We start from the raw sequence: 26,788 nt of genomic DNA on the forward strand, positions 1-26,788 counted from the left end.
AACGCCATGGGACGACCTGCAGCTATAAAGCGCTGCGGGAAAAAACGCAGCAGGAACGCATCGCGGTTGTTCCCACAGCGCTTTAAACAGAAAGTTTGTGGAGTTTTCCTCCACAGACTTTCTGTTACAATTATATCTACAGGAAAGGTGCCGACGTTTTCATAGATATAATTGACATGCTGCGATTTCCAAAACCACACTGGTTTTGGTAATCGCAGTGTGTCCGCGCTGTGGTTATTACCGCAAAGTGGGCATGAAGAATCTCATCCACTTTGCAATTACTGTAAAACACTGCGATTTTTCCCGTGGTGTGTACGCCGTAGGCAAATCGCGGTGTTTCCAGCCTGCCTGGTCCCAGCCTAAGGCCAGGGCCCCACGGGACATAAACGCCGTTGTACAGTGCAGGCAAAGTGGATGGGATTCATGCGAATCCCATCTCCACTTTGCGAAAGAAATTGCAGCGCGGACACGCTGCGATTTGCAAAGCCGTTGCGGCTTTGCAAATTGCAGCATGTCAATTATATCTACGGAAACGGCGGCGGCTTTCCCGTAGATATAATGTTAGGAGAAAGTCCGCAGAGGAAAACTCTGTGAACTTTCTCTTAAAAGCGCTGCGGAAAGAACCGCAGTGCGACCACGCAGCGGTTCTTCCCGCAGCACTTTATTACTGCGTTTCCAGCCCGTGGGGCCTTAGCCTAATGGAGTTTTCTGGGACATTCTGTACATATTTATGGCCTATGCTTATGATAGGTTATCAATATCTCCTCAGTCGCAGTTTGACACCCAGTACTCTATCAATTGGCTGGCTGAAGAGGCCATACTGTTCAGGTAAGCGCTGCGGCCTATTAACCAACTTCCAAGCCTTGTATAGTGGCTGCGTTTGGTATTGCAGATGAGTTGAAACCGGGACATACATCCCGCCGACGGGACTGTGAAACAGCACCCTGAATCCGGGACTGTTGGGACGTATGTGTATGTGGTCAAGAACTGGTGTAGATTTCCATCATAACTCATGCTAGAAAACTGGCGTGTTATTGTTGTAATATATTCCCAGCCCAGCCCGCTCTCTACATTTGCAGAAAGTGTCGAGCCAGGCGCAAAAGGGGGAATGTGCCGCATCTTTGCCGCAAGAAAGGGTCTTGCGCCACGTTATTACCCATCTATAACTGAAAATTGGCATAAGATAGGATAATAAATTTCCCCTGTTGTCAGTAACATCTATTCTCTTGCGGCAGACTCGTTCGAAGACTCCGTCAAACGTCTCCATCCGCAGATAAGCTTCCAACTTCTCAAGGAACACACAATTTATAATACAAGATGTGGAAGGCGGCCGTCTGTCCCTCACATCATTTATTGGGTGCGCCCTGTATCGCCTGCAGCTGAAGACGTTGTCTCTCAAATTTAGACATAAGCATATTTTCAACTAGAACAAGTCACCATGTGATCACTTCAAGGTAATATAACCACATCACAACCGCTTACTGCGTTTCAATAAACTTTATTTAGATAGAGTGTATATTGTTCCACATTTATCCTAATCATAGACTGACAGCCTGGTGTGAACAGGGTCAGTAACATAAGCAGACAAACATAGCAGATAACAGAGGAGCTGGAGATCAGGAGCAGGCAGGAGCAAAGGATTGCAGATCTCATCGCTGGCCGCTGTCTCAGGGGCTGGGAGGGACTCAAGGGAAAGGAGAGTCAGAAAGGAAGAGACAGAGAGCTAATCTGATTGAAAAGCAGCGAGACAGCTCATCTCAGGGACTGAGAGACAGTCAAGCTCAGGTCAGGCTGTGACAGTCATTGGCTTCATCTCTGCACCATCATGAACCGCTTCAAGGCTTCCAAATACAAGAACTGCATCCCTAAGATCCCCAAGAAGGAGGTAAGACCATGTCAGGCAACCTGTGGCTCTCCAGCTGTGGTGAAACTACAACTCCCAGCATGCACTGGTGCTCTCAGGGCTTCCTACAGATTGCAGAGAACTGCTGCCCGGACTGATGTAGTTATCTGCACCCTAAAGGGTTAATGCATGTAATATAATATATTGTATTTTTATATTGCAAGGTATGTGTTGGGCACACACAGGGTTAACTTGCATCATGTGCTGTGGGAGTGTATACGGGGGTGAGGTCATTCATTATATAGGGAGTGCGGTTACATGTACTATACCTGCAAGATCTGCACATGAGCTCACGGGTCATAATTGTGGGGTGTTGCTGGTGCACCGCTGTACTATGCATGGCTGTGTAAGGCCAGGGCTACATGGCAATATGTCTCGTGCAACTTGTCTAAGACTTCTGCTCGTGCAACTTTTTTAGAGCTGTGATTTGGCTGTAAGTCATATATATGTTGCATGCAAGTCTATGGCAAAAAATATGAATGTGACTTGAGACCAAAATCCAAGAGCTTTGAATTTTCTGCAACTGTTGGGTCGCAGTTATAGGTTGCAAGTCGGAATGCAGCACCATAGAGATACATTGAGATTTGTATTGTGTGACTTTATGTCGCCATATAGTCCTAGCCATAATCTCATGTGTTGTCACAAGTCTTAGGGCTAGTTGACACGGGGGCAAGGAGGCGGATTTTGACAGCGGATTTCGCCTCAAAATCTGCCTTCATACAATGGTAGTCTATGGAGACCACTAGCGGAAAAAGAAGTGAGTTTCCCTTTCTAGCGGCAGCAACCTCCGGAGTCGGCCTATTCATTTGAGCCGACTCCGGAGGGGAAATCCACGACCGCGACGGTCGTGGCAGGCAGGTTTTGACCCGAGAGTGACGCGACTCCCCGTGTCACTCTTGGTGCCAAAATCCGCCCCCCATGTGAACGAGCCCTTATTTCGACTCAGCACCCAGGAATGGCTTTAGTAGAAGTGAGAAGTATTGGCGCTTTTATATTTACATTCATTTTGTCACTCTTTGCTTTGGTTCCAAAACTGCAGCAAAATCTGCAATGTGTGTGAACAAGCAAGTCACCCCAGCCCTGCAGATAGATAGGTTACTGTCACCAGAACCAGCATATCACCCCAGTCCTGCAGATAGATAGGTTACTGTCACCAGACCCAGCATATCACCCCAGCCCTGCAGATAGATAGGTTACTGTCACCAGAACCAGCATATCACCCCAGCCCTGCAGATAGATAGGTTACTGTCACCAGAACCAGCATATCACCCCAGCCCTGCAGATAGATAGGTTACTGTCACCAGAACCAGCATATCACCTCAGCCCTGCAGATAGATAGGTTACTGTCACCAGAACCAGCATATCACCCCAGCCCTGCAGATAGATAGGTTACTGTCACCAGAACCAGCATATCACCCTAGTCCTGCAGATAGATAGGTTACTGTCACCAGACCCAGCATATCACCTCAGCCCTGCAGATAGATAGGTTACTGTCACCAGAACCAGCATATCACCCCAGCCCTGCAGATAGATAGGTTAGTGTCACCAGAACCAGCATATCACCCCAGCCCTGCAGATAGATAGGTTACTGTCACCAGACCCAGCATATCACCTCAGCCCTGCAGATAGATAGGTTACTGTCACCAGAACCAGCATATCACCCCAGCCCTGCAGATAGATAGGTTACTGTCACCAGAACCAGCATATCACCCCAGCCCTGCAGATAGATAGGTTACTGTCACCAGACCCAGCATATCACCCCAGCCCTGCAGATAGATAGGTTACTGTCACCAGACCCAGCATATCACCCCAGCCCTGCAGATAGATAGGTTACTGTCACCAGAACCAGCATATCACCCCAGCCCTGCAGATAGATAGGTTACTGTCACCAGAACCAGCATATCACCCCAGCCCTGCAGATAGATAGGTTACTGTCACCTGGATCACACAGTATTTTCCCCCTCAGAGTTGCTTTCTCTGTTGCCGAGATGTTGCCATTTATGTCAATATACCAATGAGCTCTTTGGAGCAGTGAGGGCGTTGCTATTGCTCCATAGAGGTAAGTAATATTCCCTCGTGTCTGCAAAGAGCTAATTTGCATATTGACAAGAACGGCAATTACTAAATAGTGGATATGCTGGTTCTGGTGACAGATTCCCTGTACATTGTGTCACATTGTGTCTGTCATCAGTATATACTGTATATGCCGCCTTAGAGGGGTCCACTGGGAAATCCCTACAGATGGGCTTCATTGTGTGATCAGTGAGGCTCCAACCCCAGATATCCAGAATCAATGTTTTCCCAGAATGAAGCCTCCATATATGCGGCGGTGCAGTTTACTGCAGCTTGTCCATGTTAACGCTGTGTCGTGTGTTCTATTGCATAATTCTACTAACCCTTCACTTCCTTTGTGTTATCCCTTGCAGCTGCTATTGCTACTGTTACATAAAAATCTGTATAATTGTGGAAAGGAAAAATAAGGACAATGGAGCTCTAAAAATATGTCGATGCGAGTCACAAACGCAGCACTGCATGTGTAACACAGGAGCTTGGCACAGTGTCCTCCTGCACTCAGCGTATACATGCGAATACCTTCTGTCATCGCTAACACTTGCACGGCTTAGTATTAGTGCCCAGACTGGGAGAAATGCAGTCGTGAAATTTCCGTTGTCTCGTTTGTACGGGCATGTCATAAGAATCTCATTTCCTCCTGCATTTCCTGTACTGCAGATCACCTACTGCTGCTACTTACCAGACTGACAATGGCTGACACATACTGTATAGGGTATGATGTGCTCTCCTATAAGATATATACTGCAATACAGGACCCATAAATGTGCCTCCAATCAGCATGAACCCCCCCCCTGCATTCCTGCACGTAGTATAATATCCCATAGTGGCCCCTCCACATACTATTATGCCCCATAGTGGCCTCTGCACACAGTATTATGCCCCATAGTGACCCCTGCACATACTATTATGCCCCATAGTGTCCCCTGCACACAGTATTATGTCCCATAGTGGCCCCTGCACATACTATTATGCCCCATAGAGGCCTCTACACACAATCTTATGTCCCCATACTGGTCCCAGTACACAGTATTATGTCCCATAGTGGCCCCTGCACACAGTATTATGCCCCATAGTGACCCCAGTACACAGTATTATGCCCCATAGTGACCCCAGTACACAGTATTCTGCCCCATAGTGGCTCTTGCACATACTATTATGGCCCATAGTGGCACCTGCACACAGTATTATCCCCCACTGTGGACACCCATAAACAATTATACTCTGAGGTCTTTTCAGACCCCAGAGTATAATAATCGGACCCCCATACCAACATAAAAACCACTGTTACTCACCTATCCCTGGCTCCGCTGGGGGGGGGGGGGGGGGGGGGGCGGCGCGTCACTTACCAATCCAGGCCCCTGCCAGGATTGGTAAGCAAATAGGGCCTGTTACTGTCTGGAAAAAATTTTTTGTAGCAGCTATCGTCGGGCCCTGTGGCAGCTGCTACCCCGGTAGTTACGCCCCTGCCTCCAATGATGCCATGTTCTATGGATTGCCATATTATGGAAGTATGCTTCTAACAAAACACAACTCCCTAGGGTGCTGTATGGAGGCACAATATGGCGGCACACAGCGTACGGACAGCTTTATAGTACGTGATGTGCTGCCATACATACTGCATGTACATAGACATTGTAACACCAGAAGCAAAGGGTTAATGTCTACTTTCTACATATAGGCATGGCCTGGATATACAATAAGGTCCATCGCCTTTGTGTTCTTTGCAGTCTGTCAGTCAACAGAAAACCTAAATTATTTCATCCATGGAAAGTTGTCTGAGGTTCGGAGCATGCTGACATACGTGTAGTTGGTCTGCTTTAATACACCGCTGCAGCGTGCAGAATGCCTTGACCTAGAAATCTGAATAAAAGTTGAATATAAGATTTATGTGTGACGACTCACCTTACTATAGGTCTGAGGGAGCCCTGGGCACATTATTGTGTGGAGACATGGCTTCCTATTCTTCAAAGAAGAGAAGCCAAGCTGAGTAATACTGCCATACACTGGCAAAAAAAGTGCTGTATAATGTCCATGTAATACCGTCATACAGCGAAGGGTGCCCTTGTAGATCGGCCAGAACAAAATGACCCTCTGTGGATGCCATGGACAGGAAGGGTTTTCTGGGTTTCTGTCTTACAACTTTGTGAAGACCTCCCTTTGGTTGACGTTGCCTTCCTTTTCTTTGTGCTTTTTGTCCCTATATGTTTGTGTATTTTTGTACATTTTCTGTTCTTATGTGCTACCTTTCTCTTGTAGGCTTGGATTTCTGGCATTGGAGGTGTGGCGACGTCTTCCAGTGGGAACAACATCCAATGTGGATACAGTCGTATTGTATATAACACAGACAGCCCAGGTAGGCGAGTTGCTATTATCTGATGCAGTGCTTTAGGCTTCATGCTCACGTCCAAGTGTGCGATCCAAGGCGGCGTCCGGTGGTCTGTTCCAATGAAAATAGAGCAGGCAAAATCAGCTCCAACTCGGATGCACACTCAGTCATGTGCATGAGGTCTAATGCTAACCAGAGAATACCCGAAACAGATCCTAGGGAAAGAATCTCCTTGGAGTGGATCTGCTCGTTCACACGGGGGGGGGGGGGGGGGGTTTCCTGAAGAGAGGGCAGCTCGCTTCTTTTTTCCACTAGCGGCGACATGAAGAACAAAAAAGAACGCTAGTGGTCTCCATAGACCACCATTGTATGGAGGCGGATTTTGAAGTGGTTTTCTGGTGAGGATATTGGAGAGGAAAAAAATCCATTTCAGGACTTAGGAAATGGTTTTGCAAAAACCTCCAGCTGTTTTTCTTTGTCAAAATCCGCACCAAAAAACTCAGTGTGAACCCAGCCAAAGAGCGGCCATACCCAAGATAGCTGATAATTCATTCCACAGCTATCTCGTCTGATCCCACCATACGCTTCTAAGGGTCCATTCACACAGAGCAAAATGGTGAGGAATTTGGTGTGGAATTTCAGCGCTGAAAAAAACGCCTCCCATTGACTTCAATGGATTTTGCTAGCTTTTTTTTCTGCTAGCACAAAAAGGAACCCATTGAAGTCAAAGGAAGGCTTTCTTTTTCAGCACTGAAATTCCACTCCAAATTCCTCACCGTTTTCCTCCGTGAGAACTCAGCCTAAGGGTTATGGGCTGCTTTAGATGTCTAGATATGTGTCCTGGTACTGAATATCTGGAGCGTTGGCCTGTCATGTGAATTCATCTCTCCCTGCCATAGGACCTGCTGCTTCTCGATGTCTCTGCTGCCAGACCTCACTGATGTAATTGTTATGTGTCATGTCTCACATAATGCCCAGATTTTAGAAGTGGCGCCAACTCTATAAGTGGTTATGCCAAAAAAACAAGTTATCCTTGTAGATTAGCGGAGATCTAATTGCTCAGCCCCCTCACTGATCAGGAGAACAGGAGCGTTTCGTCCCCTGATCTGAATGGTTTGAGGGTCAGGCAGTATGTGCACAGCTCCATTCATTTCACTGGCATCATTGCACTCCCATTATAGCGGTGCACAGGCAACTGCTCCATTCACTTTTGTCACCCATTCTCCTGATCAGTGAGGGTCTGAGTGGTCGGACCCCCATGACCTGTAAGTTATTCCCTTTCCTATGGATTGAGGGTAACTTGCTTTCGCGGGAATTCAACAGTGTGATACAGATCTTTCAACCGAATTAATTTAACCCTTTATGTGATTTATTTGCAGGGACCCTGGCGATTACCTTTCTGCAAGTGGAGCAAGGAGAGAGGAGGTCATTTATCCGCCTACCTTTTCACTCGGGTGTGTGGTAGGATTTGATTAACTCATACTTTGGGCAATCTGTGCCCCAAATTCTTAGCATGCTCCTCTGCTTGACATCATACAGATAATTTGTAGAATTCTGGCTGCCACTAGTCTTCACTTTGGGAGCATATTGCATACAGATATGCAGTACTTGGCTTACAATATATGTTAACCCTTAAAGGGATTATGATGTTATTCCCTACCAAAGGACAGGTAATAAGTGTCTGATCGCTGAGGGGCCCCGACGACCAGAGACTGAACATCTCCCTAAGGCCTCCTTGTGAATGGAGCAACAGTGATTGTGTTACCAGTGCTCCATTCACTTCTATGTGGCTGTGGGTGTAGTTGAAAATCACAGTTCCAGAAGCCCGCTAGCAATGAATGGAGCACCACACACATGCACACTGGTTTTCCATTCACAGGAAGGCTTTAGGCGGACTTCCTGTCCCCGGTTCTCCTTATTGCAATTGTTAAGTTCCAAGCAATCACATACCTATCCACAGGACAGGGACTAAGTGTCTTTAACAGCACAACCCCTTTAAGTACCAGCCTGTATTGGGCCTGACCTTTTTTTTTACTGTATGTACTGTATGCAGTAGTACAAGCTACAGTGCTATTCGATAGAAACCCTGGCATGTACTACCATTTGGTATACTAAGCCTATAGATTTGTTTGACGTATGCACCAGGAGCTGGTTGAGCTAAACTAGTTGCAACCATGAATTCCAGCAATTTACAAAGTATGTGTCATAATGGACCATATTCCTCTGCAGTACAATGCTATGTAGGTGCTTTGTTTGCATGAACTCAGTTGGGTGCTGAGCTGCAGTACCAGCACTGGCCACTATGCAGAGTATGGAGCTAACTGCTTCTAGTCTTGTGCTGTGTATAGTACAAATGCTGAAGCGGCTGATCAGTGTTGGGGCTGGCTGTTGGCCCCCCTACTGATCAGATAATTATGACCTATGCTAAGGATAGCCCATAAAATGTTCACTCCTGGACATCCCCTTTAAGAAATATTTACATCGTTTTATGCAAACAACCCCTGTTCTTATGCCTTATCACCTCTGTATGAGTGGCTCCGGTTCTGGTGGACTTGAGCTGCACTTGTACTGTACTGGTGGCCATCCATGCCTGGCTGGCCACCGCTAGCTGGGGGCGCAGGGATCCGGACTCGGGGCGATCACCTGAACGCCATAAGGGTGGATTTTACTATCCTCTTTAATGAATACATCCTCATTCACACACCATGCTGAATGCCGAAATCCTCCCCCAGCATATTCGGAGCGCCTTATGCAATTTGATGAGTCATCGCTTTTCACTTTGTTTCCATAGATACAATGGGGGATTTTAAAGGTAGATTGTTTTTAGACAAAATTTTGGTTTAAAAATGGAAGAAATCTACCCATAAGGTATGAAGTGTCTACCGTCATTGTGTTGTGATCATGTCAACCTGCAAGTTGCAATTTGTTTCACTTCCATAAGCGATGAACCCAGTGATACCCTGTGATCTATGCAATGTGTTTCCTGGCCATACTCCCTGTATAGCCATAGGCTTAGCTATAAGATATCTGGCGACCATGTTTGTACATCTCCTTTGTAGACATGGGCTTTCAGTTGTAGGTGCAGAGTAATTTAATCCAAGTGTTCCCTATTATATCACCGTCTCACTTTTTTTTCCTATTTCTTCTGCAGATGTTGTGACAGATTTTGCATTTTCACCTTTTGATGACAGTCTTCTGGCCACCGGATCTTCTGACCAGACTGTGAGTGATAACATTGTGGTTAGGCTACCAATCTCGTGCACCGGTGTGTCCATCACATGACCATGGACTGTATATCACATGACTGGCCTGATAATATATTGCACTGACCTATACAGTAACAATCTGTTATACATACATCCTTGCAGGATTAGAGATGGACCGCCCCGATGTAAATAGTCTATGGGTTGTCTGAATTTGGTTGTCCCAAATAAAACTTTTATACTGATGACCTTTGCACAGTATACAGTGTTGGCCAAACGTATTGGCCCCCCTGCAATTCTGTCAGATAATCCTCGGTGTCCCCAGATAATGATTACAAGCACAAACTCTTTGGTAATATCTTCATTTATTTTACTTGCAATGAAAAAACACAAAAGAGAATGAAAAAAAAAAGTCAAATCATTGATCATTTTACACAAAACTCCAAAACTGGTGCGGACAGAAGTATTGGCGCCCTCAGCCTAATACTTGGTAGCACAACCTTTAGACACAATAACTGCACACAACCGCTTCCGCTAACCAGCAATGAGTTTCTTACAAGGCTCTGCTGGAATCTTAGACCATTCTTCTTTGGCAAACTGCTCGCGGTCCCCCCTGAGATGTGAAGGGGGCCTTCTCCAAACTGCCACCAAGAGATCTCTCCCCCTCCCCCACAGGTGTTCTATGGGATTCAGGGCTGGACTCATTGCTGCCACTTTACAAGTCTCCAGGGCTTTCTCTCACCACCATGTTCTAGTGCTGACCTGAAGTGTGTTTTGGGTCCTTGTCCTGCTGGAAGAGCCCTGACCTCTGAGGGAGACCCGGCTTTCTCACACTGGGCCCTACATGATGCTGCACAATGTGTTGGTCGTCTTCAGACTTCATAATGCCATGCACACGGTCAAGCAGTCCAGTGCCAGAGGCAGCAAAGCAACCCCAAACCATCAGGGACCTCCGCCATGTCTGACTGTAGGGGGCGTCTTCTTCTCTTTTTTCCTGTAATCTCTATGTTGAGGCCTTTTCCTACTTTTGTCTCCTCTGACCAGAGAACATTCTTCCGGAACGGTTTTGGCTTTCTCAAGTAAATTTTGGCAAACTCCAGCCTGGCTTCTGTCTCTGGGTAAGAAGTGGGGTCTTTCTGGGTCTCCTACCATACAGTCCCTTCTCATTCAGATGCTGACGCTGGATAGTACGGGATGACACTGTTCTACCCTCGGACTGCAGGGCAGCTTGGACTTGTTTGGATGTTAGTCGAGGTTCTTTATCCACCATCTGCACAATCTTGCGGTGAAATCTCTGGTCAATGTTTCTTTTGCGTCCACATCTAAGGAGGTTAGCCACAGTGCCATGGGCTTTACACTTCTTGATGATACTGCACACGGTAGACACAGGAACATTCAGGTCTTTGGAGATGGACTTGTAGCCTTGAGATTGCTCAGGCTTTCTCACAATTTTGCTTCTCAAGTCCTCAGACAGTTCTTTGGTCTTCTTTCTTTTCTCCATGCTCAATGTGGTCACACAAGGACACAGGACAGAGATTGAGTCAACTTTAATCCATTTCATCTGGCTGTAAGTGTGATTTAGTTATTGCCACCACCTGTTAGGTGCCTCAGGTAAGAAACAGGTGCTGTTAATTACACAAATTAGAGAAGCATTTACCTGATTTTTCAAACCGTGCCAATACTTTTGTCCACCCCCTTTTTATGTTTGGTGTGGAATTATATCCAATTTGGCTTTTTGACAATTCTTTTTTGGTTTTCCATTGAAGACAAATTAAATGAAGATAATACCAAAGAATTTGTGATTGCAATCATTATCTGGAAGAAACTGAGTATTATCTGACAGAATTGCAGGGGTGCCAATACTTTTGTCCAACACTGTAAGTAATCAGTATGTGAGTAGGTAGGTCAGTAGGTTATCTTTTCTAGCAGCCTCCAGGTACTGTAAGCTGGTAGTGGACGGGCAGCATGTGCAGCACTGCTCATATACATGTATATTGCGGTCACTGTATACTGGTAGCCCCAGTGGACTGCAGTGGCGCTCCTATTACTTGTATAGGAGCGGTACTGCATGCATGGCCGTCACTCAGAAGTTACTAGATTAGCTTTTCCGTGCGGGTTCAGTTGTCCGATACTGACATATCACATACTGATGACTGATGGTGATCTGTATGAAAATTTGATATAAGACCAGAAAACTCCTTTAAATACCGTTATATAATATAATTTGTAAGGATTATGTAAAATGCCAATATGGAAAACCCCTTTGGCCTTATTTACAATACATGGTGCTGGGTTGGGAATATTTTGTGTACTGCTTTTTGCTCCATTTTTAGAATTCCTCTTATAGTAAGTATGATGTTCATGTTTGTTTTGTAGGTGAAATTGTGGCGTCTATCAGAGACAAACAACCTGAGTGACCTTACAGTGACGCTCGCAGCAAAAGGTGGCAGCGTGAAAGCTTTGCAATTCCATCCCGCAGCCGACGGCCTGCTGGTCTCTGCTGCTGGCAAATGCGCACAAGTTTGGGATCTGTGTAGGGGCACCGCCCTTGCAGGTAAGAGCAAACACATGTCCATAAATGGTTAGAATTGTCCAAAGGGTTCAAGTTACTGTTTAACCCCTTAAAGACCAGGGCAAATTTGGGCCTTTACAACAGGGAGTGTTCGTAAGATCTCACTTCAAAGGCTTATTCACACGACTGAGCCAAGATTTGACTGTGCGAGTCCAGGATCTGTGAGGTGCCAGTTTTATTCACAGACCAGTCATCTCAATAGGTGAAATGGGTCTGTGAAAATGGCCACGACAGTCCGTGAAAAAATAGTGCATACATTCTGTCATGTGAATAAGCCATTAGAGCAGGGTAAGTGCCAAGTGAACTGCTTACCTCCTCCCCTGTGTCAGACTAAGTATCACCACCACCTACTTCAAAGGTTAAACCGCAAGCTGACCAAAAAAAACAAACCGTATATCAAAGGGTATTTATAGCAAACTAGCATCTGCCCGCAACTTCGTCTGCAGGTTGGTGTTGGCGCTGAGCCGTTTATGTTTAGCCAATTGCTGTTATGGATGATCCGCCTGCTCCCGCGTCTCGGCTCTGCTACATCGCTGCATATGCGCAGCATGCTAAGTTGTATGTACATCTCTGCATATGATGAGCGTACTCAGCTGTGCTACAGCGCTGCCTAAGCTCTGCTACATCTGGCCATTTGGATTATAGGGGTGTTCTTATGTCAGTGTCTGAGCAGCTTCTGTGGTGGAAATGGCTGAAGGGATGTTGCCGAAATTTGCCACAGTTCGATCAGCTTGCTCCCGTGTCTCGGCTCTGCTACATCGCTGTACTGTATATACATAGGATACCCAGCTGTATGTACATGTTTGTATATGGAGAGCCTACTGTGCTGTGCTACAGCACTGAGTAAGCTCTGCTACATCGGGCAATTGTGATTACAGGGGTTTGGTTATGTGACTGTCTGAGCAGCTTCTGTGTTACAAAGGGCTGAATGGATGTTGCTGAAATGTGCAACAGTTCTCCCCCCTCCCCTATCAGAAGCAGAACAACACATTCCCCGTCGTACTCACTGAAACTCTACACCCGATATAGTCCTCTTGCCCTCACACAGCCTGCATGTTCTGTAGTCTCCGGATCTTCCAAGAGACTCCATTTTCTTCAGCTTTCACAATGTCCAGCTTCATCCTATATAGCTCCGCCCACAAAATAGTGTGTAGCTCCACCCACTGCCTAGCATGATCCTATCCTAGAATGGCTCAAGTACCTGTGATGATGTCATCACAGGTCCTTTAGTGTTGTGTGACCCTACATTCCTTCACTGCAGTCGTGTAGTGATGTCATTTACCGGGATAAAAAGTAGCCTATGTTTTAATCGGGGTTCCTGTCTATGTATGTGTCAAATTTCATGCAAACCCGTTATGTGTGATTGAGAAACAAACATCCAAACCCACAAACTTTCACAATTATTATATTAGTAGGATATCATACATGTCTGATATGAGGGGGTTCCACAACTGAGTCCTCCAAGGACAGCATAGCAAATATGCATGCTGGGATTTGTAGTTTTACAACAGCTGGAGAGCTGAAGGTTGCTTACCCCCGACATAGTGGCTATGCTGTTTTTCCTGTAGTCACTTGAATGGTGCAATACCCAACACAGACCATGCACAGGAGTGGCGCTCTTTCTGGCAAAGAAAGTGAAACCATTCTTGCTTGCAATTTATAGGAATTTGTATTTATAGGACCTCAGCTAGAAGTATTGGCACCTTGGGTTTGGGATTTTATATAGAAGCTAATGTTTTTTTTTTTTGGGGGGGGGGTTTGCTACAATTTACTCGGTTTCTTTATACGCTCACATTTCCTCCCACATTCCTGAGACCTACTGGTCGGCTTACTGGTTTCCTATAAACCAGGCCCAACTATGTACGACTGTTTATCTTACTGTGGCTGGGAAGCGAAGTCGTAAGCTCCTCTTTCCAGGAAAAGGTGGGAAAGAACTACTCTTTATATAAAACTGTGTAATGTCTTAAAGGGATATTCCCGTCTTATAAAGTCATGGTAGGCTATGCTATCATTTTACGATTATAGGGTCAGACTTTTGGGACCCGCACTATTATATACAGGTTTCAGCGTTGTTCTCCGTCTAGTGGCGAAACTGAGGTATTGCAACTTGGGTCCCATTTAAATGAATCGGAGCTCATCTGCAGTACCTGTTCTGACCACTGCTCAGAGAACAGCGCTGTCTGCTTCCTGCTCCATTTGTTGAACATCATCTGCTGAGAATGGCTGACTGGTTGGGATATTGGTGGTTAGAACCCCCAAAAAATCTGGTAATGATGATGGTCATCCATATTGTTAGCCAGGAAAATCCCTTTAAGATTTGTAGCAACTTTGACACCTCTACTCGGGGGACATAGCCATACTCAAACCAGAAACACGTATTAAAATAGACGCTGATTTGGATGTGTAAGCGTTGTACTTTGGTTTACAAGCAAATCTCCAGAATCTAACTACTGGTTCTTCTCTCTGTAGCCTTGGATGACCATGGTGACCAGGTGCAGAGTATATGCTGGAGTCAGGATGGGGCTCTTATTGGGACGACTTCTAAGGTGAGCGCTCGGGTACTAGCCCAATTTCTTGTCTTTATGGGTAAAGTTTTCTTTGCAAAATCTCGATGAACATCTCCATTTGCTTTTTGCCTTCTTATCCATTACTATGACTTTTACCTGCAAATTCCTTCTCTGTTTTTCATTATCAGAACAATTGCTGATAATTTACATCATTTACAGAACTGTTTTGGTCCAGTGGTCTCACTTGTGTATGTTTCTCATAGGAATTGTTGGATATAAAGGGGTTTTCCCATGAACATAACCTTGTACTAATATATGAAGACAATGAAAAGGGAAACACATTTCTGCACATATAAAAAACTAAAAATGTGTCAGTTTTATAGATTTTTTTTTTCTACCCATCTTAGTGGTGTCCTCCTGATAACCAGCCATGATGTCCTTATTGTGGTCAGGTTATCTTCTCTTTTTTTTTTTTTTTGTAGATTGTGAGCCCCACATAGAGCTCACAATGTACATTTTTTCCCTATCAGTATGTCTTTTTGGAATATTTGATGGAAATCCATGCAAACACGGGGAGAACATACAAACTCCTTGCAGATGGTTTTTTACCCTTGGCGGGATTTGAACACCAGGACCCAGCGCTGCAAGGCTGCAGTGCTAACCACTGAGCCACCGTGTGGCCCCCCAGGTTATCTTCTCATACATGTATTGTCCTCCTGATAACCAGCCATGATGTCCTTATTGTGTCCGGGTTATCTTCTCATACATGTAGTGTCCTCCTGATAACCATGCTGCCCGTCCACTGCCAGCTTCCAGTACCTGGAGGCTGCTAGAACAGATAACCTTTGCAGGGTCCGGTGTCGGACCCTGACAGATCACATACTGATGACCTACAGTGTTGGCCAAAAGTATTGGCACCCCTGCAATTCTGTCAGATAATACTCATTTTACTGTAGCTCTGCTCCTGTTGTTGTGAGTGTGAGATGAGCTGTAATAAGACAGCCTGGTCACTGTGTAATGTATACAGTTATGTACGCTACTACTTACCCTGCCCAGTGGCTCAGGTTCCCTTTATACTTTATGACTGTGTGGTTTTCCCTGTTTTTCTATGTCACCATGCATTATTAATAAAGTAGGTGTTTTTCTGTGCCTGGTGCACATGGTATCCTTGTTTGCCTTCAAACCCAGGACTCCAGCTCTGTAAGCCGACTGAGCCGTCGGTACAATTACATAGAATATACTGCGTTGCTTTTCCAAGGCCTAGAACTGCAATAGAATAAGATGTTACACTGCAACATGTGAACATGGCAAGGCTCCATTCCATTCTAGTTGCAAGTGGTACTTTCAGTCTGTGTCCTGTAGGTGGCGCTCTTGGTATACTGAACTTGCATCCTGGACACACATTCAGGATTTTTTTAATGCAGTTTTTGTAGCCCAAACCAGGTGTGGGTCATAAAGGGTAACCATTTATAAAGACCAGATGGGTCGTCTCTTCTTTCTTTTAATCCACTCCTGCTTTTTGCTTCGGAAACGGCTTGAAAAATCCCCTAAATGTGTCCTTTTACTAATACATGACTATAAGTGCTCCCAATGAAGTCTTCGGCCATTGTATCAGTATACAGCTACTACATACTATGTTGTTGATCCCTGGTGCAGAATCTGGGGCCCCGACATACCTTGTGCCATTTACAATAGTGTTTTATGTACGTTTGGGGCTCCCGCAGGGTCCAAGGCCTTGACGTGTCTTCTGCCGCTTCACCCCTGGTTACATATCTCCTATATTTATGCAATACACATGAAGATATTTTATTACTAAGGTTCCACATCTGACACTTTGCTGTTTACTTTCTTGCAGGACAAAAGATTGAGGATTTTTGATGTCCGGAAAAGCACAGGAGCCAGTCAGGTAATGGTGGGACAAAACAAGAGCCTGTACGGGGGAGGGGAGGCAGGGGGTTATTGCCCTTGGATATATACAGTAGGGATTAGAGCATGGCATGTCCCTGCACTAAGTGCTCCAGGAATCTGTCAGCATGTGGTTACACGTTGGTACATCCCATCAACAAATGACACACATAGATAAGATTCACCCAGCGTGTCACAACAGGAGATAAGGACCATTCATGTAAGGGCTTTCTGGAAATCACTGCCATTATAGTCTGGTCCTTTGATATCTGATCCTCTTGTGTACATCACTATTGTGAATGTTATTGTTACTGTAGATCTATAGGTGTACGCCATTGTCTCTGCACTCCCATGCCTGCAGCCTTACCTTGTCTCAGTATTACACGTCACGTTATTAAAATTAGGAATGGATCTCAACTCTACTGCGACCGACATCAGCAGGAAGAGAGTTTAGAATGTGGAAAGCTTATCATAATTTAGGTTTCCATTCTATAGTACAGGGATAATACACACAGTGATGTCACAGTATAGGGATAATACACACAGTGATGTCACAGTACAGGATAATATACACAGTGATGTCACAGTACAGGATAATACACACAGTGATGTCACAGTACAGGATAATACACACAGTGATGTCACAGTACAGGATAATACACACAGTGATGTCACAGTACAGGATAATACACACAGTGATGTCACAGTACAGGATAATACACACAGTGATGTCACAGTACAGGATAATACACACAGTGATGTCACAGTACAGGATAATACACACAGTGATGTCACAGTACAGAGATAATACACACAGTGATGTCACAGTACAGAGATAATACACACAGTGATGTCACAGTACAGAGATAATACACACAGTGATGTCACAGTACAGGGATAATACACACAGTGATGTCACAGTACAGGATAATACACACAGTGATGTCACAGTACAGGATAATACACACAGTGATGTCACAGTACAGAGATAATACACACAGTGATGTCACAGTACAGGATAATACACACAGTGATGTCACAGTACAGAGATAATACACACAGTGATGTCACAGTACAGAGATAATACACACAGTGATGTCACAGTACAGGATAATACACACAGTGATGTCACAGTACAGAGATAATACACACAGTGATGTCACAGTACAGGGATAATACACACAGTGATGTCACAGTACAGGGATAATACACACAGTGATGTCACAGTACAGGGATAATACACACAGTGATGTCACAGTACAGCGATAATACACACAGTGATGTCACAGTACAGGATAATACACACAGTGATGTCACAGTACAGGATAATACACACAGTGATGTCACAGTACAGGATAATACACACAGTGATGTCACAGTACAGGATAATACACACAGTGATGTCACAGTACAGGATAATACACACGGTGATGTCACAGTACAGGGATAATACACACGGTGATGTCACAGTACAGGATAATACACACAGTGATGTCACAGTACAGGGATAATACACACAGTGATGTCACAGTACAGAGATAATACACACAGTGATGTCACAATAATATTCGTTGTGTTCTCTCTCTTAGTTCCCAGTGTTGATCTGAGTCTCTATAGTAACAACTAAATAAATCCTTCTATATACCATGAGGACGAGTATAATTAAGGCCACGAGTTCTGTTTTGTGTTAATGACTTTGTAGGAATTCCTTGTTATTTTTCTTTTTGTTAATGATCCATTACGGGATGGAAAAAGTGCCAAAGTTTCAAGGACAGATCCCAGGGCATCCAAGTGCAGAAACCTTGTAATATAATAATTAATCGCAGGTCTCATTAAGCACAAGCGCAAAAACATCATCAACTTCTAACGTGATAATGAAAAGCAGAAAACCTACATCGGCCGTCCTGCTATTGTGTAGCATTGTGCGATCTGCTGGGGTCTGTAAAATCACATTCCCCGCTGTGTTTAAGATGGCTGCACAGACAATGGTCCGACACCCAATCTCTTCAGACACATGCACCCTTGGCCTAGTGACAGAGAGGAGAAAGCTACTTCTAAAAATTGGGAGATTATACGTCTGAGATCTCATCGATGAGTTAGAAATTGGGGTGACCTGGGTTTACCCCATTCTGGTGGTTTGTGGTTCACCTTTTAAAGCAGTACAGAGAGCGCCGCAGCTTATGACAAGCGTATACCGTTCATTTCCGAAAAAGATATTGCAGGTCATGTTGGGTTACAACCTCCAGGGGGCGCTCTGTATATATGGACTACACACTTGGTTCTTTTCTTCTTCCTTACCTACAAGCCTAAGCGCCTTTCAGGGACTACAATAATTTACGCTGTCATTTACTATACAGGCCGGTCATAAAAGTCAGATCTATGAGGACTTTGGGTAGAATTTCCCTTTAAAGTCATACAGTAATATTTATATAGTCTGTGGCACTCCTGTGGAATCGCATTGCACGCCTATCAATCTCCTCATTGCAATTCTTATAAGGAGAATCTAATTCATCTGAGCATCTTGGGGGGGGGGGGGGAAAGGGGTGCTAGATGGCACCCATGGGGAGAACGAACTGACTCGGGTGTTATAAGGGTCACCCATATGCTGCAATGGACCCTGTACCGAAGACCTGGGCACCTCACGGTCAATGTGTTCCTGTGTATGTTGGCATAGTTCTAAGCGCCACATGCCATAAGATAAAATGGGCAGCTTCATCCCAGAGTGTGTGGGTGAATTGGCCGCAGAAACTGCTTCCAGATGTTGCAGGGCGTCCTAGCATCCTTCATCACTCGGGGCGGACGAGAGGGAGGAGGAGAGAAATTCTTTCCTTCAGCATCATAAAATTCCTCCTAACCTCCTCTCTGTCCAAATACACTCAATTTCCTCTTTCTTGATGGAATGGTCTGCAGGTCTGGATCATTTGCACAGGCGTAGTGCTGGAGGAGGAGGGGGAGTGAATCTGCAGACCTTGCAGTTTATTACCTCACTATAGGGCGAAATGGAGGAGCTGCTGTTTATTTTTTTTGAATCCATGAAGCTTTTTTGCACATGGAATAAATTCTCGTCCTGCCTGTTAGCAGGAAATGAGGGGTTAATGCCGAGCGTTTTGTGTTGTAACCATTAGTGCAGGAATGTTCTGCAGATCTGGCTTTGAAGAAAGGCTTTAATTTCTGTATATTCTTCTGTTGGCGCAAAAATGCTTCAGCACATGTTCTCTATTAAGTATTGAAGCCAGGCTTCTCATGAGAAAACCAGCACTCCCCCCTACTCACAGAAGCCTGCGTGCCCTCCTTATAGAAAGGCAACGGAACAAAGACCTGCACTGTGCACCTAATATACAAAATGCTGCCTTTATTTCCTAATACACAGACATCAGGACACAGACCTCTCCTCCTAATACACAGACATCAGGACACAGACCTCTCCTCCTAATACACAGCCATCAGGACACAGACCTCTCCTCCTAATACACAGACATCAGGACACCGACCTCTCCTCCTCCTAATACACAGACATCAGGACACAGACCTCTCCTCTAATACACAGCCATCAGGACACAGACCTCTCCTCTAATACACAGCCATCAGGACACACACCTCTCCTCCTAATACACAGCCATCAGACACACACCTCTAATCCTAATACACAGCCATCAGGACACAGACCTCTCCTCCTAATACACAGCCATCAGGACACAGACCTCTCCTCCTAATACACAGACATCAGGACACAGACCTCTCCTCCTAATACACAGCCATCAGGACACAGACCTCTCCTCCTAATACACAGCCATCAGGACACAGACCTCTCCTCTAATACACAGCCATCAGGACACAGACCTCTCCTCTAATACACAGCCATCAGGACACAGACCTCTCCTCTAATACACAGACATCAGGACACAGACCTCTCCTCCTAATACACAGACATCAGGACACAGACCTCTCCTCCTAATACACAGACATCAGGACACCGACCTCTCCTCCTAATACACAGACATCAGGACACAGACCTCTCCTCCTCCTAATACACAGACATCAGGACACAGACCTCTCCTCCTCCTAATACACAGCCATCAGGACACAGCCCTCTCCTCCTAATACACAGCCATCAGGACACAGACCTCTCCTCTAATACACAGCCATCAGGACACAGACCTCTCCTCTAATACACAGCCATCAGGAGACAGACCTCTCCTCCTAATACACAGACATCAGGACACAGACCTCTCCTCTAATACACAGCCATCAGGAGACAGACCTCTCCTCCTAATACACAGACATCAGGACACAGACCTCTCCTCCTAATACACAGACATCAGGACACAGACCTCTCCTCCTAATACACGGCCATCAGGACACAGACCTCTCCTCCTAATACACGGCCATCAGGACACAGACCTCTCCTCTAATACACAGCCATCAGGACACAGACCTCTCCTCCTCCTAATACACAGCCATCAGGACACAGACCTCTCCTCCTAATACACAGACATCAGGACACAGACCTCTCCTCCTAATACACAGCCATCAGGAGACATCCCTCTCCTCTAATACACAGACATCAGGACACAGACCTCTCTTCCTAATACACAGCCATCAGGACACAGACCTCTCCTCCTAATACACAGACATCAGGACACAGACCTCTCCTCCTCCTAATACACAGACATCAGGACACAGACCTCTCCTCCTCCTAATACACAGCCATCAGGACACAGACCTCTCCTCCTAATACAGGGGTTTTATTGTACATATGTCTTTAATGTTCGGTACGGAGTCACTTCCCTGACATCCAGCTAGGTGGGGGTATTAGAGAGCTGATACTGTAGTAACCACTGTCTGTATATTGTGAGTTACTTGTTTATAGTGATTCTAGTGTCTGGTCCCTGCGGTTTATTGCTCGGAGTGATTCATCATTTTGTAGCATTCCTGGAAGATGAAGATTGTTTCACAATTGTGAACATGAGAAATCAAAACATTCAATGTCCGTCCCACACAAGTCAGTACAATCCAGACCCAAGTACTGGATCCTGGAAGCAGATGAGGCTTCTTATATACCGTCAGTACATAGCATATAGATGCAGGCACTACAACTCCCAGGAGAGTGCGGATGTCACCTGTGTGCCGCCCAGGCTTCCATGACCCCTCTCATTCCATGACTAGGAGCCACGAAAGCACGACTGTTGGCCTGTACATGGGACCGTGTCATTCACAGTCATGTGTACGGCCCATAGAAGTGAATGGGTCAGTGTGCTATCCAGGAAAATCCCAGATAGCGCACTGACCAGTCATACCGTCGTCTGCAAGGGGGCTTAGTATTACAGGGAACTCCTAAAGGGGCAATGCAATGAAAATATTCCTGTGCACAAATTTTGTCGAAACTGTACTATAGCAATATGGCATAAGCACTTCCTTCTTGTAACCTATCCAACTTTTTGTCATTTTATTGTGGAACCGGCCTTTAAAAGGGGAACGAACAGGGTCTTTTTTATGTTATTTGGGGTGCACCAATGAGTCCCAATTTACGAAAATGGACTAAAATGAAAATCCTGTCTCTGTTGCCCATAGCAAACGATGACGGCGATCACAAGCTGCAGTGTGATTGGTTGATAAGGGCGACAAAGACTAACTTTCTGTGCAAAGGGTTAAAGTTTGACCATGTTCCCCTCCGCAGTTGGTGTGAAGTCGCTCACCGTATCCTATACGTTGAAGGATTGCCCGCCACTTGTTATTACTTGTATTGGGGGAGGTATTTGTGGTAGGGGGGCTCCGTGCCAGTCACAGCTGTGCCCCCAGTTAGCCATTCCCAAGAGTTGGATGTTTGCCTGGCCTTGTCTCTATGGGGTGTCGGCCATGTCGGTTCTGTGTCCCATGACTACACAACAACAAGTGGAGAATGTTTGAGTAATGGACATGGCGTATGTACTGAGCATGGGCTGATCAAACACTCACCTAATGACTCTCTATGTATTAAAGGATTTTAGGGGGGGTCCCTGGGAGACGAGCTTATATTCGGAGACCAGATGTTACACATGGATGCCCCTATATCAATATACATATACCAAGCATTGTCCCCATTGTAGCTGAGACTCGTCGCTGTGACAATGTGAATCTGGCGGCCTTTCTATATCACTGTATGTCCGTCTATCTAGTAGTAAGTGTATCTCATGTGTCCCCCCCCCCTCCGCCTGCAGGAAGTGTGTGGGATTAGAGGATTCGGGGCCGTGGGAAGTTAGGCCGGAGCCGAGGTGATGGCTATTAATAGTAACAGTGACATCGTATTGCGGCACTTATACACAAGGGTCTCGCTATAGTCACTGTATGTTTGTACTAATATGTTAGAGACATTAGCATGGATAGATATTTACTGTATTTGATGTAGGTTGGCGCGCAGACATGTCCGCCCAGTTCTCGGAAGCGGAGCATCATTAAAGACGGTCATCATCGCAGTTGATGTGGCCAATGAGGTTTGGCAGATCCCAATGATTTTTACGAGGTTCATCTAAAGACTAATGTTTAGGAGTATAGATAAGATAAGATAATCCTTTAATAGTCCCACAGAGGGGAAATTTCAGTATGTTAGAGCAGCCTAGTAATACAGATACAGGATAATACACAGTAATATATTACAGACGTAGGCACACATATGCTGAGAAAAAGATGATGTACTAGGAGTCCATAGCAGCTAAGGAAGAGAAGAAAGAAAGAAGGAAGACTTCAGGGTCACTTAGTTCTCTGTGTGGAGTGTCTTCGCTTGGTCTGATGTAGATTATACAGCCTGGTCGCGGGTTGGAAGGAAGGACCTCCGATAGCTCCTTCTCACACTTGGGGTGAAGCAGACGGTCACTTACAGTGCTGCCAAGTCCCATCAGGGTCCCATACATGGGGTGGCATTTATTCTCCCGCATGGAGGTCACCACGGACAGTATCCTTTTGTCACCCACCACCTGTACTGGGTGCAGGGGGCTCCCCAGGACAGAGCTGGTACTTCTGATCACCCTGTATAGATGTAGATGTATACTTCCCAACATTCAGAAGACAGAAAAGGGGGGGGGGGGGCAATATCTGATAAAAAATACTCCTCTAACCCTACCCAATCCCACCCAGTGTCTTCCTTTGTGTAACACACAGTCCTGAATACTCATAAAGTGCCCCCATTATAAAGTTTTCTTTGTGCCCCCACACAGTATAATGTTCATTTAGTGCCCCTATACAGTATAATATTCCCTTGATGCCCCCATACAGTATAATATTCCGTTAGTAACCCCACACAGTATAATGTTCCCTTAGTGTTCCCACACAGTATAATGTTCCCTTAGTGCCCCCACACAGTATAATGTTCCCCTAGTGCCCCCACACAGTATAATGTTCCCTTAGTGTTCCCACACAGTATAATGTTCCCTTAGTTCCCCCACACAGTATAATGTTCCCTTAGTTCCCCCACACAGTATAATGTTCCCTTAGTGCCCCCACACAGTATAATGTTCCCCTAGTGTCCCCACACAGTATAATGTTCCCTTAGTTCCCCCACACAGTATAATGTTCCCTTAGTGCCCCCACACCGTATAATGTTCCCTTGTGCCCCTATACGGTATAATGCTTATCTCTTGTAATACCCACAATCGCAGTAATGATGGTTTGGGCGCATACATCATTGATACGTGCACTGATATGTAAATACCGATCATCATGCTATGTCATTGATTCACGATTGATACCCACTGGAAATCCACCATTGTAAATTGTCCTTAAAGGCCATTTCTTACCGGATTTCCTTCGGTGTGTTCTGGCCAGTGAATCTGGCTGATACACGACCCAAGGCCCCAGACACATGGCCGTAATTTTGGTCTGTGTTGTATCCATAATAATGTATACTGATCCAATCATTTCTATAGGCCCAGACACACGGTTCCTTTTTGTGCGTTTCCATGTGGATCCACGGCCGGTGATACGGAGCAGGTCCTATTCCTGTCCATTTTTGTGGCTTAGTCATCTGTTCTATTGATAGGGTTCATTGCCGTCCTTTTGCTGTCCATTTAGTTTCCTCCAGACCCAAATATAACTATGGCCATGTTATAACGCCACATGTCTGATCCCTGTTTTTGTTGGGGTTCACGGGTTACATTCACAATTAGACACCTACAAATGTGGGTACTTGCAGGGGCGTAACTACCATGGTAGCGGCTGCCACAGGGCCCGGAACATTAGGGGGCCCGAGGACAGCCACTACCCCTAATGTTTTTTTTTCTTAACAGGCCGTTACCGGCTAGTTACTCCAGCCAGTAATGGCATAGCTCCCTGCATGTCCCTCATTTATACTGCTGTCCCGCGCAGCTCCTTGTAGTGTTTTACATATTAAAAAACTTTCCCCCGCTCTTATAACAGACAAAATGTTGTAACTGTGATAAGAGCGGAGGAAAGCTTGTGCTGAAGGACCTGTATGTGACGTCAGCCGTCACATGACTAGGTGGGCGTGTCTTTATAGCCCGTTCAGTCCTGGAAGAGATGGAGAGATGTGCTGCTAGGTACTGAAGGGGAGGGGGGATGTGAGATGCAGGATGGAGAGTGTGTGAGTGTGTATGTATGTGTGGTGTGGAGCAATTCAGGAGCAACAGTAACCTAGGGGCAGAGATGGAGGGGGAACGTTATACTGAGGGGTAGAGATGGAGGGGAGGACATGAAAATGGGGGTAGATGGAGGGAGGGCATAAAATGTCATGTGACATCTGTGCGTTGTTAAAGATGGCCAACACCACCAAAGACTGCAGCAGAGCCGGAGATAGGTAAGTAACTTTTTTTTATGTTTGTATCTCCCCTGGGTCTCCGAAAAGACCCCAGAGTATATTAATTGTTCATGGGTGTTCATTATGGGGCATAATCCTGTGTGCAGGGGCCACTATCGGGCATAATCCTGTGTGCAGGGGCCTCTATGGGGGATAATACTGTGTTCAGGGACCACTATGGGGGATAATACTGTGTGCAGGGGCCTCTATGGGGGATAATACTGTGTGCAGGGGCCACTATGGGGCATAATACTGTGTGCAGGGGCCTCTATGGGGGATAATACTGTGTGCAGGGACCACTATGGGGCATAATCCCGTGTGCAGGGGCCTCTATGGGGGATAATACTGTGTGCAGGGGCCTCTATTGGGGATAATACTGTGTGCAGGGGCCACTATTGGACATAATATTGTGTGCAGGGGCCACTATGGGACATAATACTGTGTGCAGGGGCCACTATGGGGCATAATACTGTGTGCAGGGGCCACTATGGGGCATAATACTGTGTGCAGGGGCCACTATGGGGCATAATACTGTGTGCAGGGGCCACTATGGGGGATAATACTGTGTGCAGGGGCCACTATGGGACATAATACTGTGTGCAGGGGCCACTATGGGACATAATACTGTGTGCAGGGGCCACTATGGGACATAATACTGTGTGCAGGGGCCACTATGGGACATAATACTGTGTGCAGGGGCCACTATGGGGCATAATACTTTGGCTTTGGGCTGTGATGGCTAGACGATTGGGTCAGAGATCTCCAAAATGGCAGGTTTTGTGGGGTGTTGCTGGTACGTAGTGGTTAGTAGCTAGCAAAAGCAGTCCAGGGAAGGAAAACTAGTGAAGCGGTGACGGGGTCAGGGCACCCGAGGCTCATTGATGTGTAGCCATCCGGTCAGAATGGCTACTATAGGACAAGTGGTTGAAAAACTGTAGATGTGTCAGATCACAATGGCTATGACCTCTTGCTGTGTATTTGCGGTTTTAATGTTATGGCTGGTCTTCTCAATCCATGAGTGTAATGTAGTAACTATATTGTGTATGTTCTAACCATAATGTAAAATTTCATTCATTTCATTCACACACGTCATATTTGTTACTCTACGGACGCACGCTATTCACACTCGACATCTAAATATTTACGATCGCGTTTCACATCCTGTACGCGGTTTATACAACCGAACGCCGCTCAGCGCGTGTTCAGCTAAGCCTGAATACAGACATATGACAGGGTTGACAGATGTGCCTGCTCACTACTACGTTGCGGTCATGCCAACTGAGCCCGATGGCACACTTAACGCCGGAGACAGCAGGCACACAGCAAGGCTAATGCGTTTCAGTCACAGCAGGAGCGACGTCGCCCGGACTGGATGGGTTTGCAGATCATATTACAGAAGTGGCAGCGCTACAGCTGGCTCGGTGTGGGGTCACATTGAGTGACGGAACGATTTGCTGCCGCCTAAGGCATACTGACAGGTCCTGCACTGGCACCGCTCACGTCAGCAGCGGCTG

At 45.8% G+C, this 26,788-nt stretch overlaps 1 protein-coding gene across 1 annotated transcript in view; it reads left to right on the forward strand.

The window, feature by feature from the left end:
• Positions 1 to 1,702: 1,702 nt before the first annotated feature.
• CORO7 (coronin 7) overlaps positions 1,703 to 26,788 on the forward strand; it is an 83,152-nt gene continuing 58,066 nt past the window's right edge. The window contains exons 1-7 of the mRNA XM_075284081.1: positions 1,703 to 1,885; positions 6,233 to 6,329; positions 7,682 to 7,756; positions 9,454 to 9,524; positions 11,882 to 12,059; positions 14,547 to 14,623; positions 16,440 to 16,490. Coding sequence (XP_075140182.1) covers positions 1,826 to 1,885; positions 6,233 to 6,329; positions 7,682 to 7,756; positions 9,454 to 9,524; positions 11,882 to 12,059; positions 14,547 to 14,623; positions 16,440 to 16,490 — 609 coding nt within the window. The 5' untranslated portion in view covers positions 1,703 to 1,825. The remainder of the gene's footprint in view (positions 1,886 to 6,232; positions 6,330 to 7,681; positions 7,757 to 9,453; positions 9,525 to 11,881; positions 12,060 to 14,546; positions 14,624 to 16,439; positions 16,491 to 26,788) is intronic.

The sequence above is a fragment of the Leptodactylus fuscus genome, chromosome 8 (assembly GCF_031893055.1).
Source record: "Leptodactylus fuscus isolate aLepFus1 chromosome 8, aLepFus1.hap2, whole genome shotgun sequence".
Taxonomy (NCBI): Eukaryota; Metazoa; Chordata; class Amphibia; order Anura; family Leptodactylidae; genus Leptodactylus; species Leptodactylus fuscus.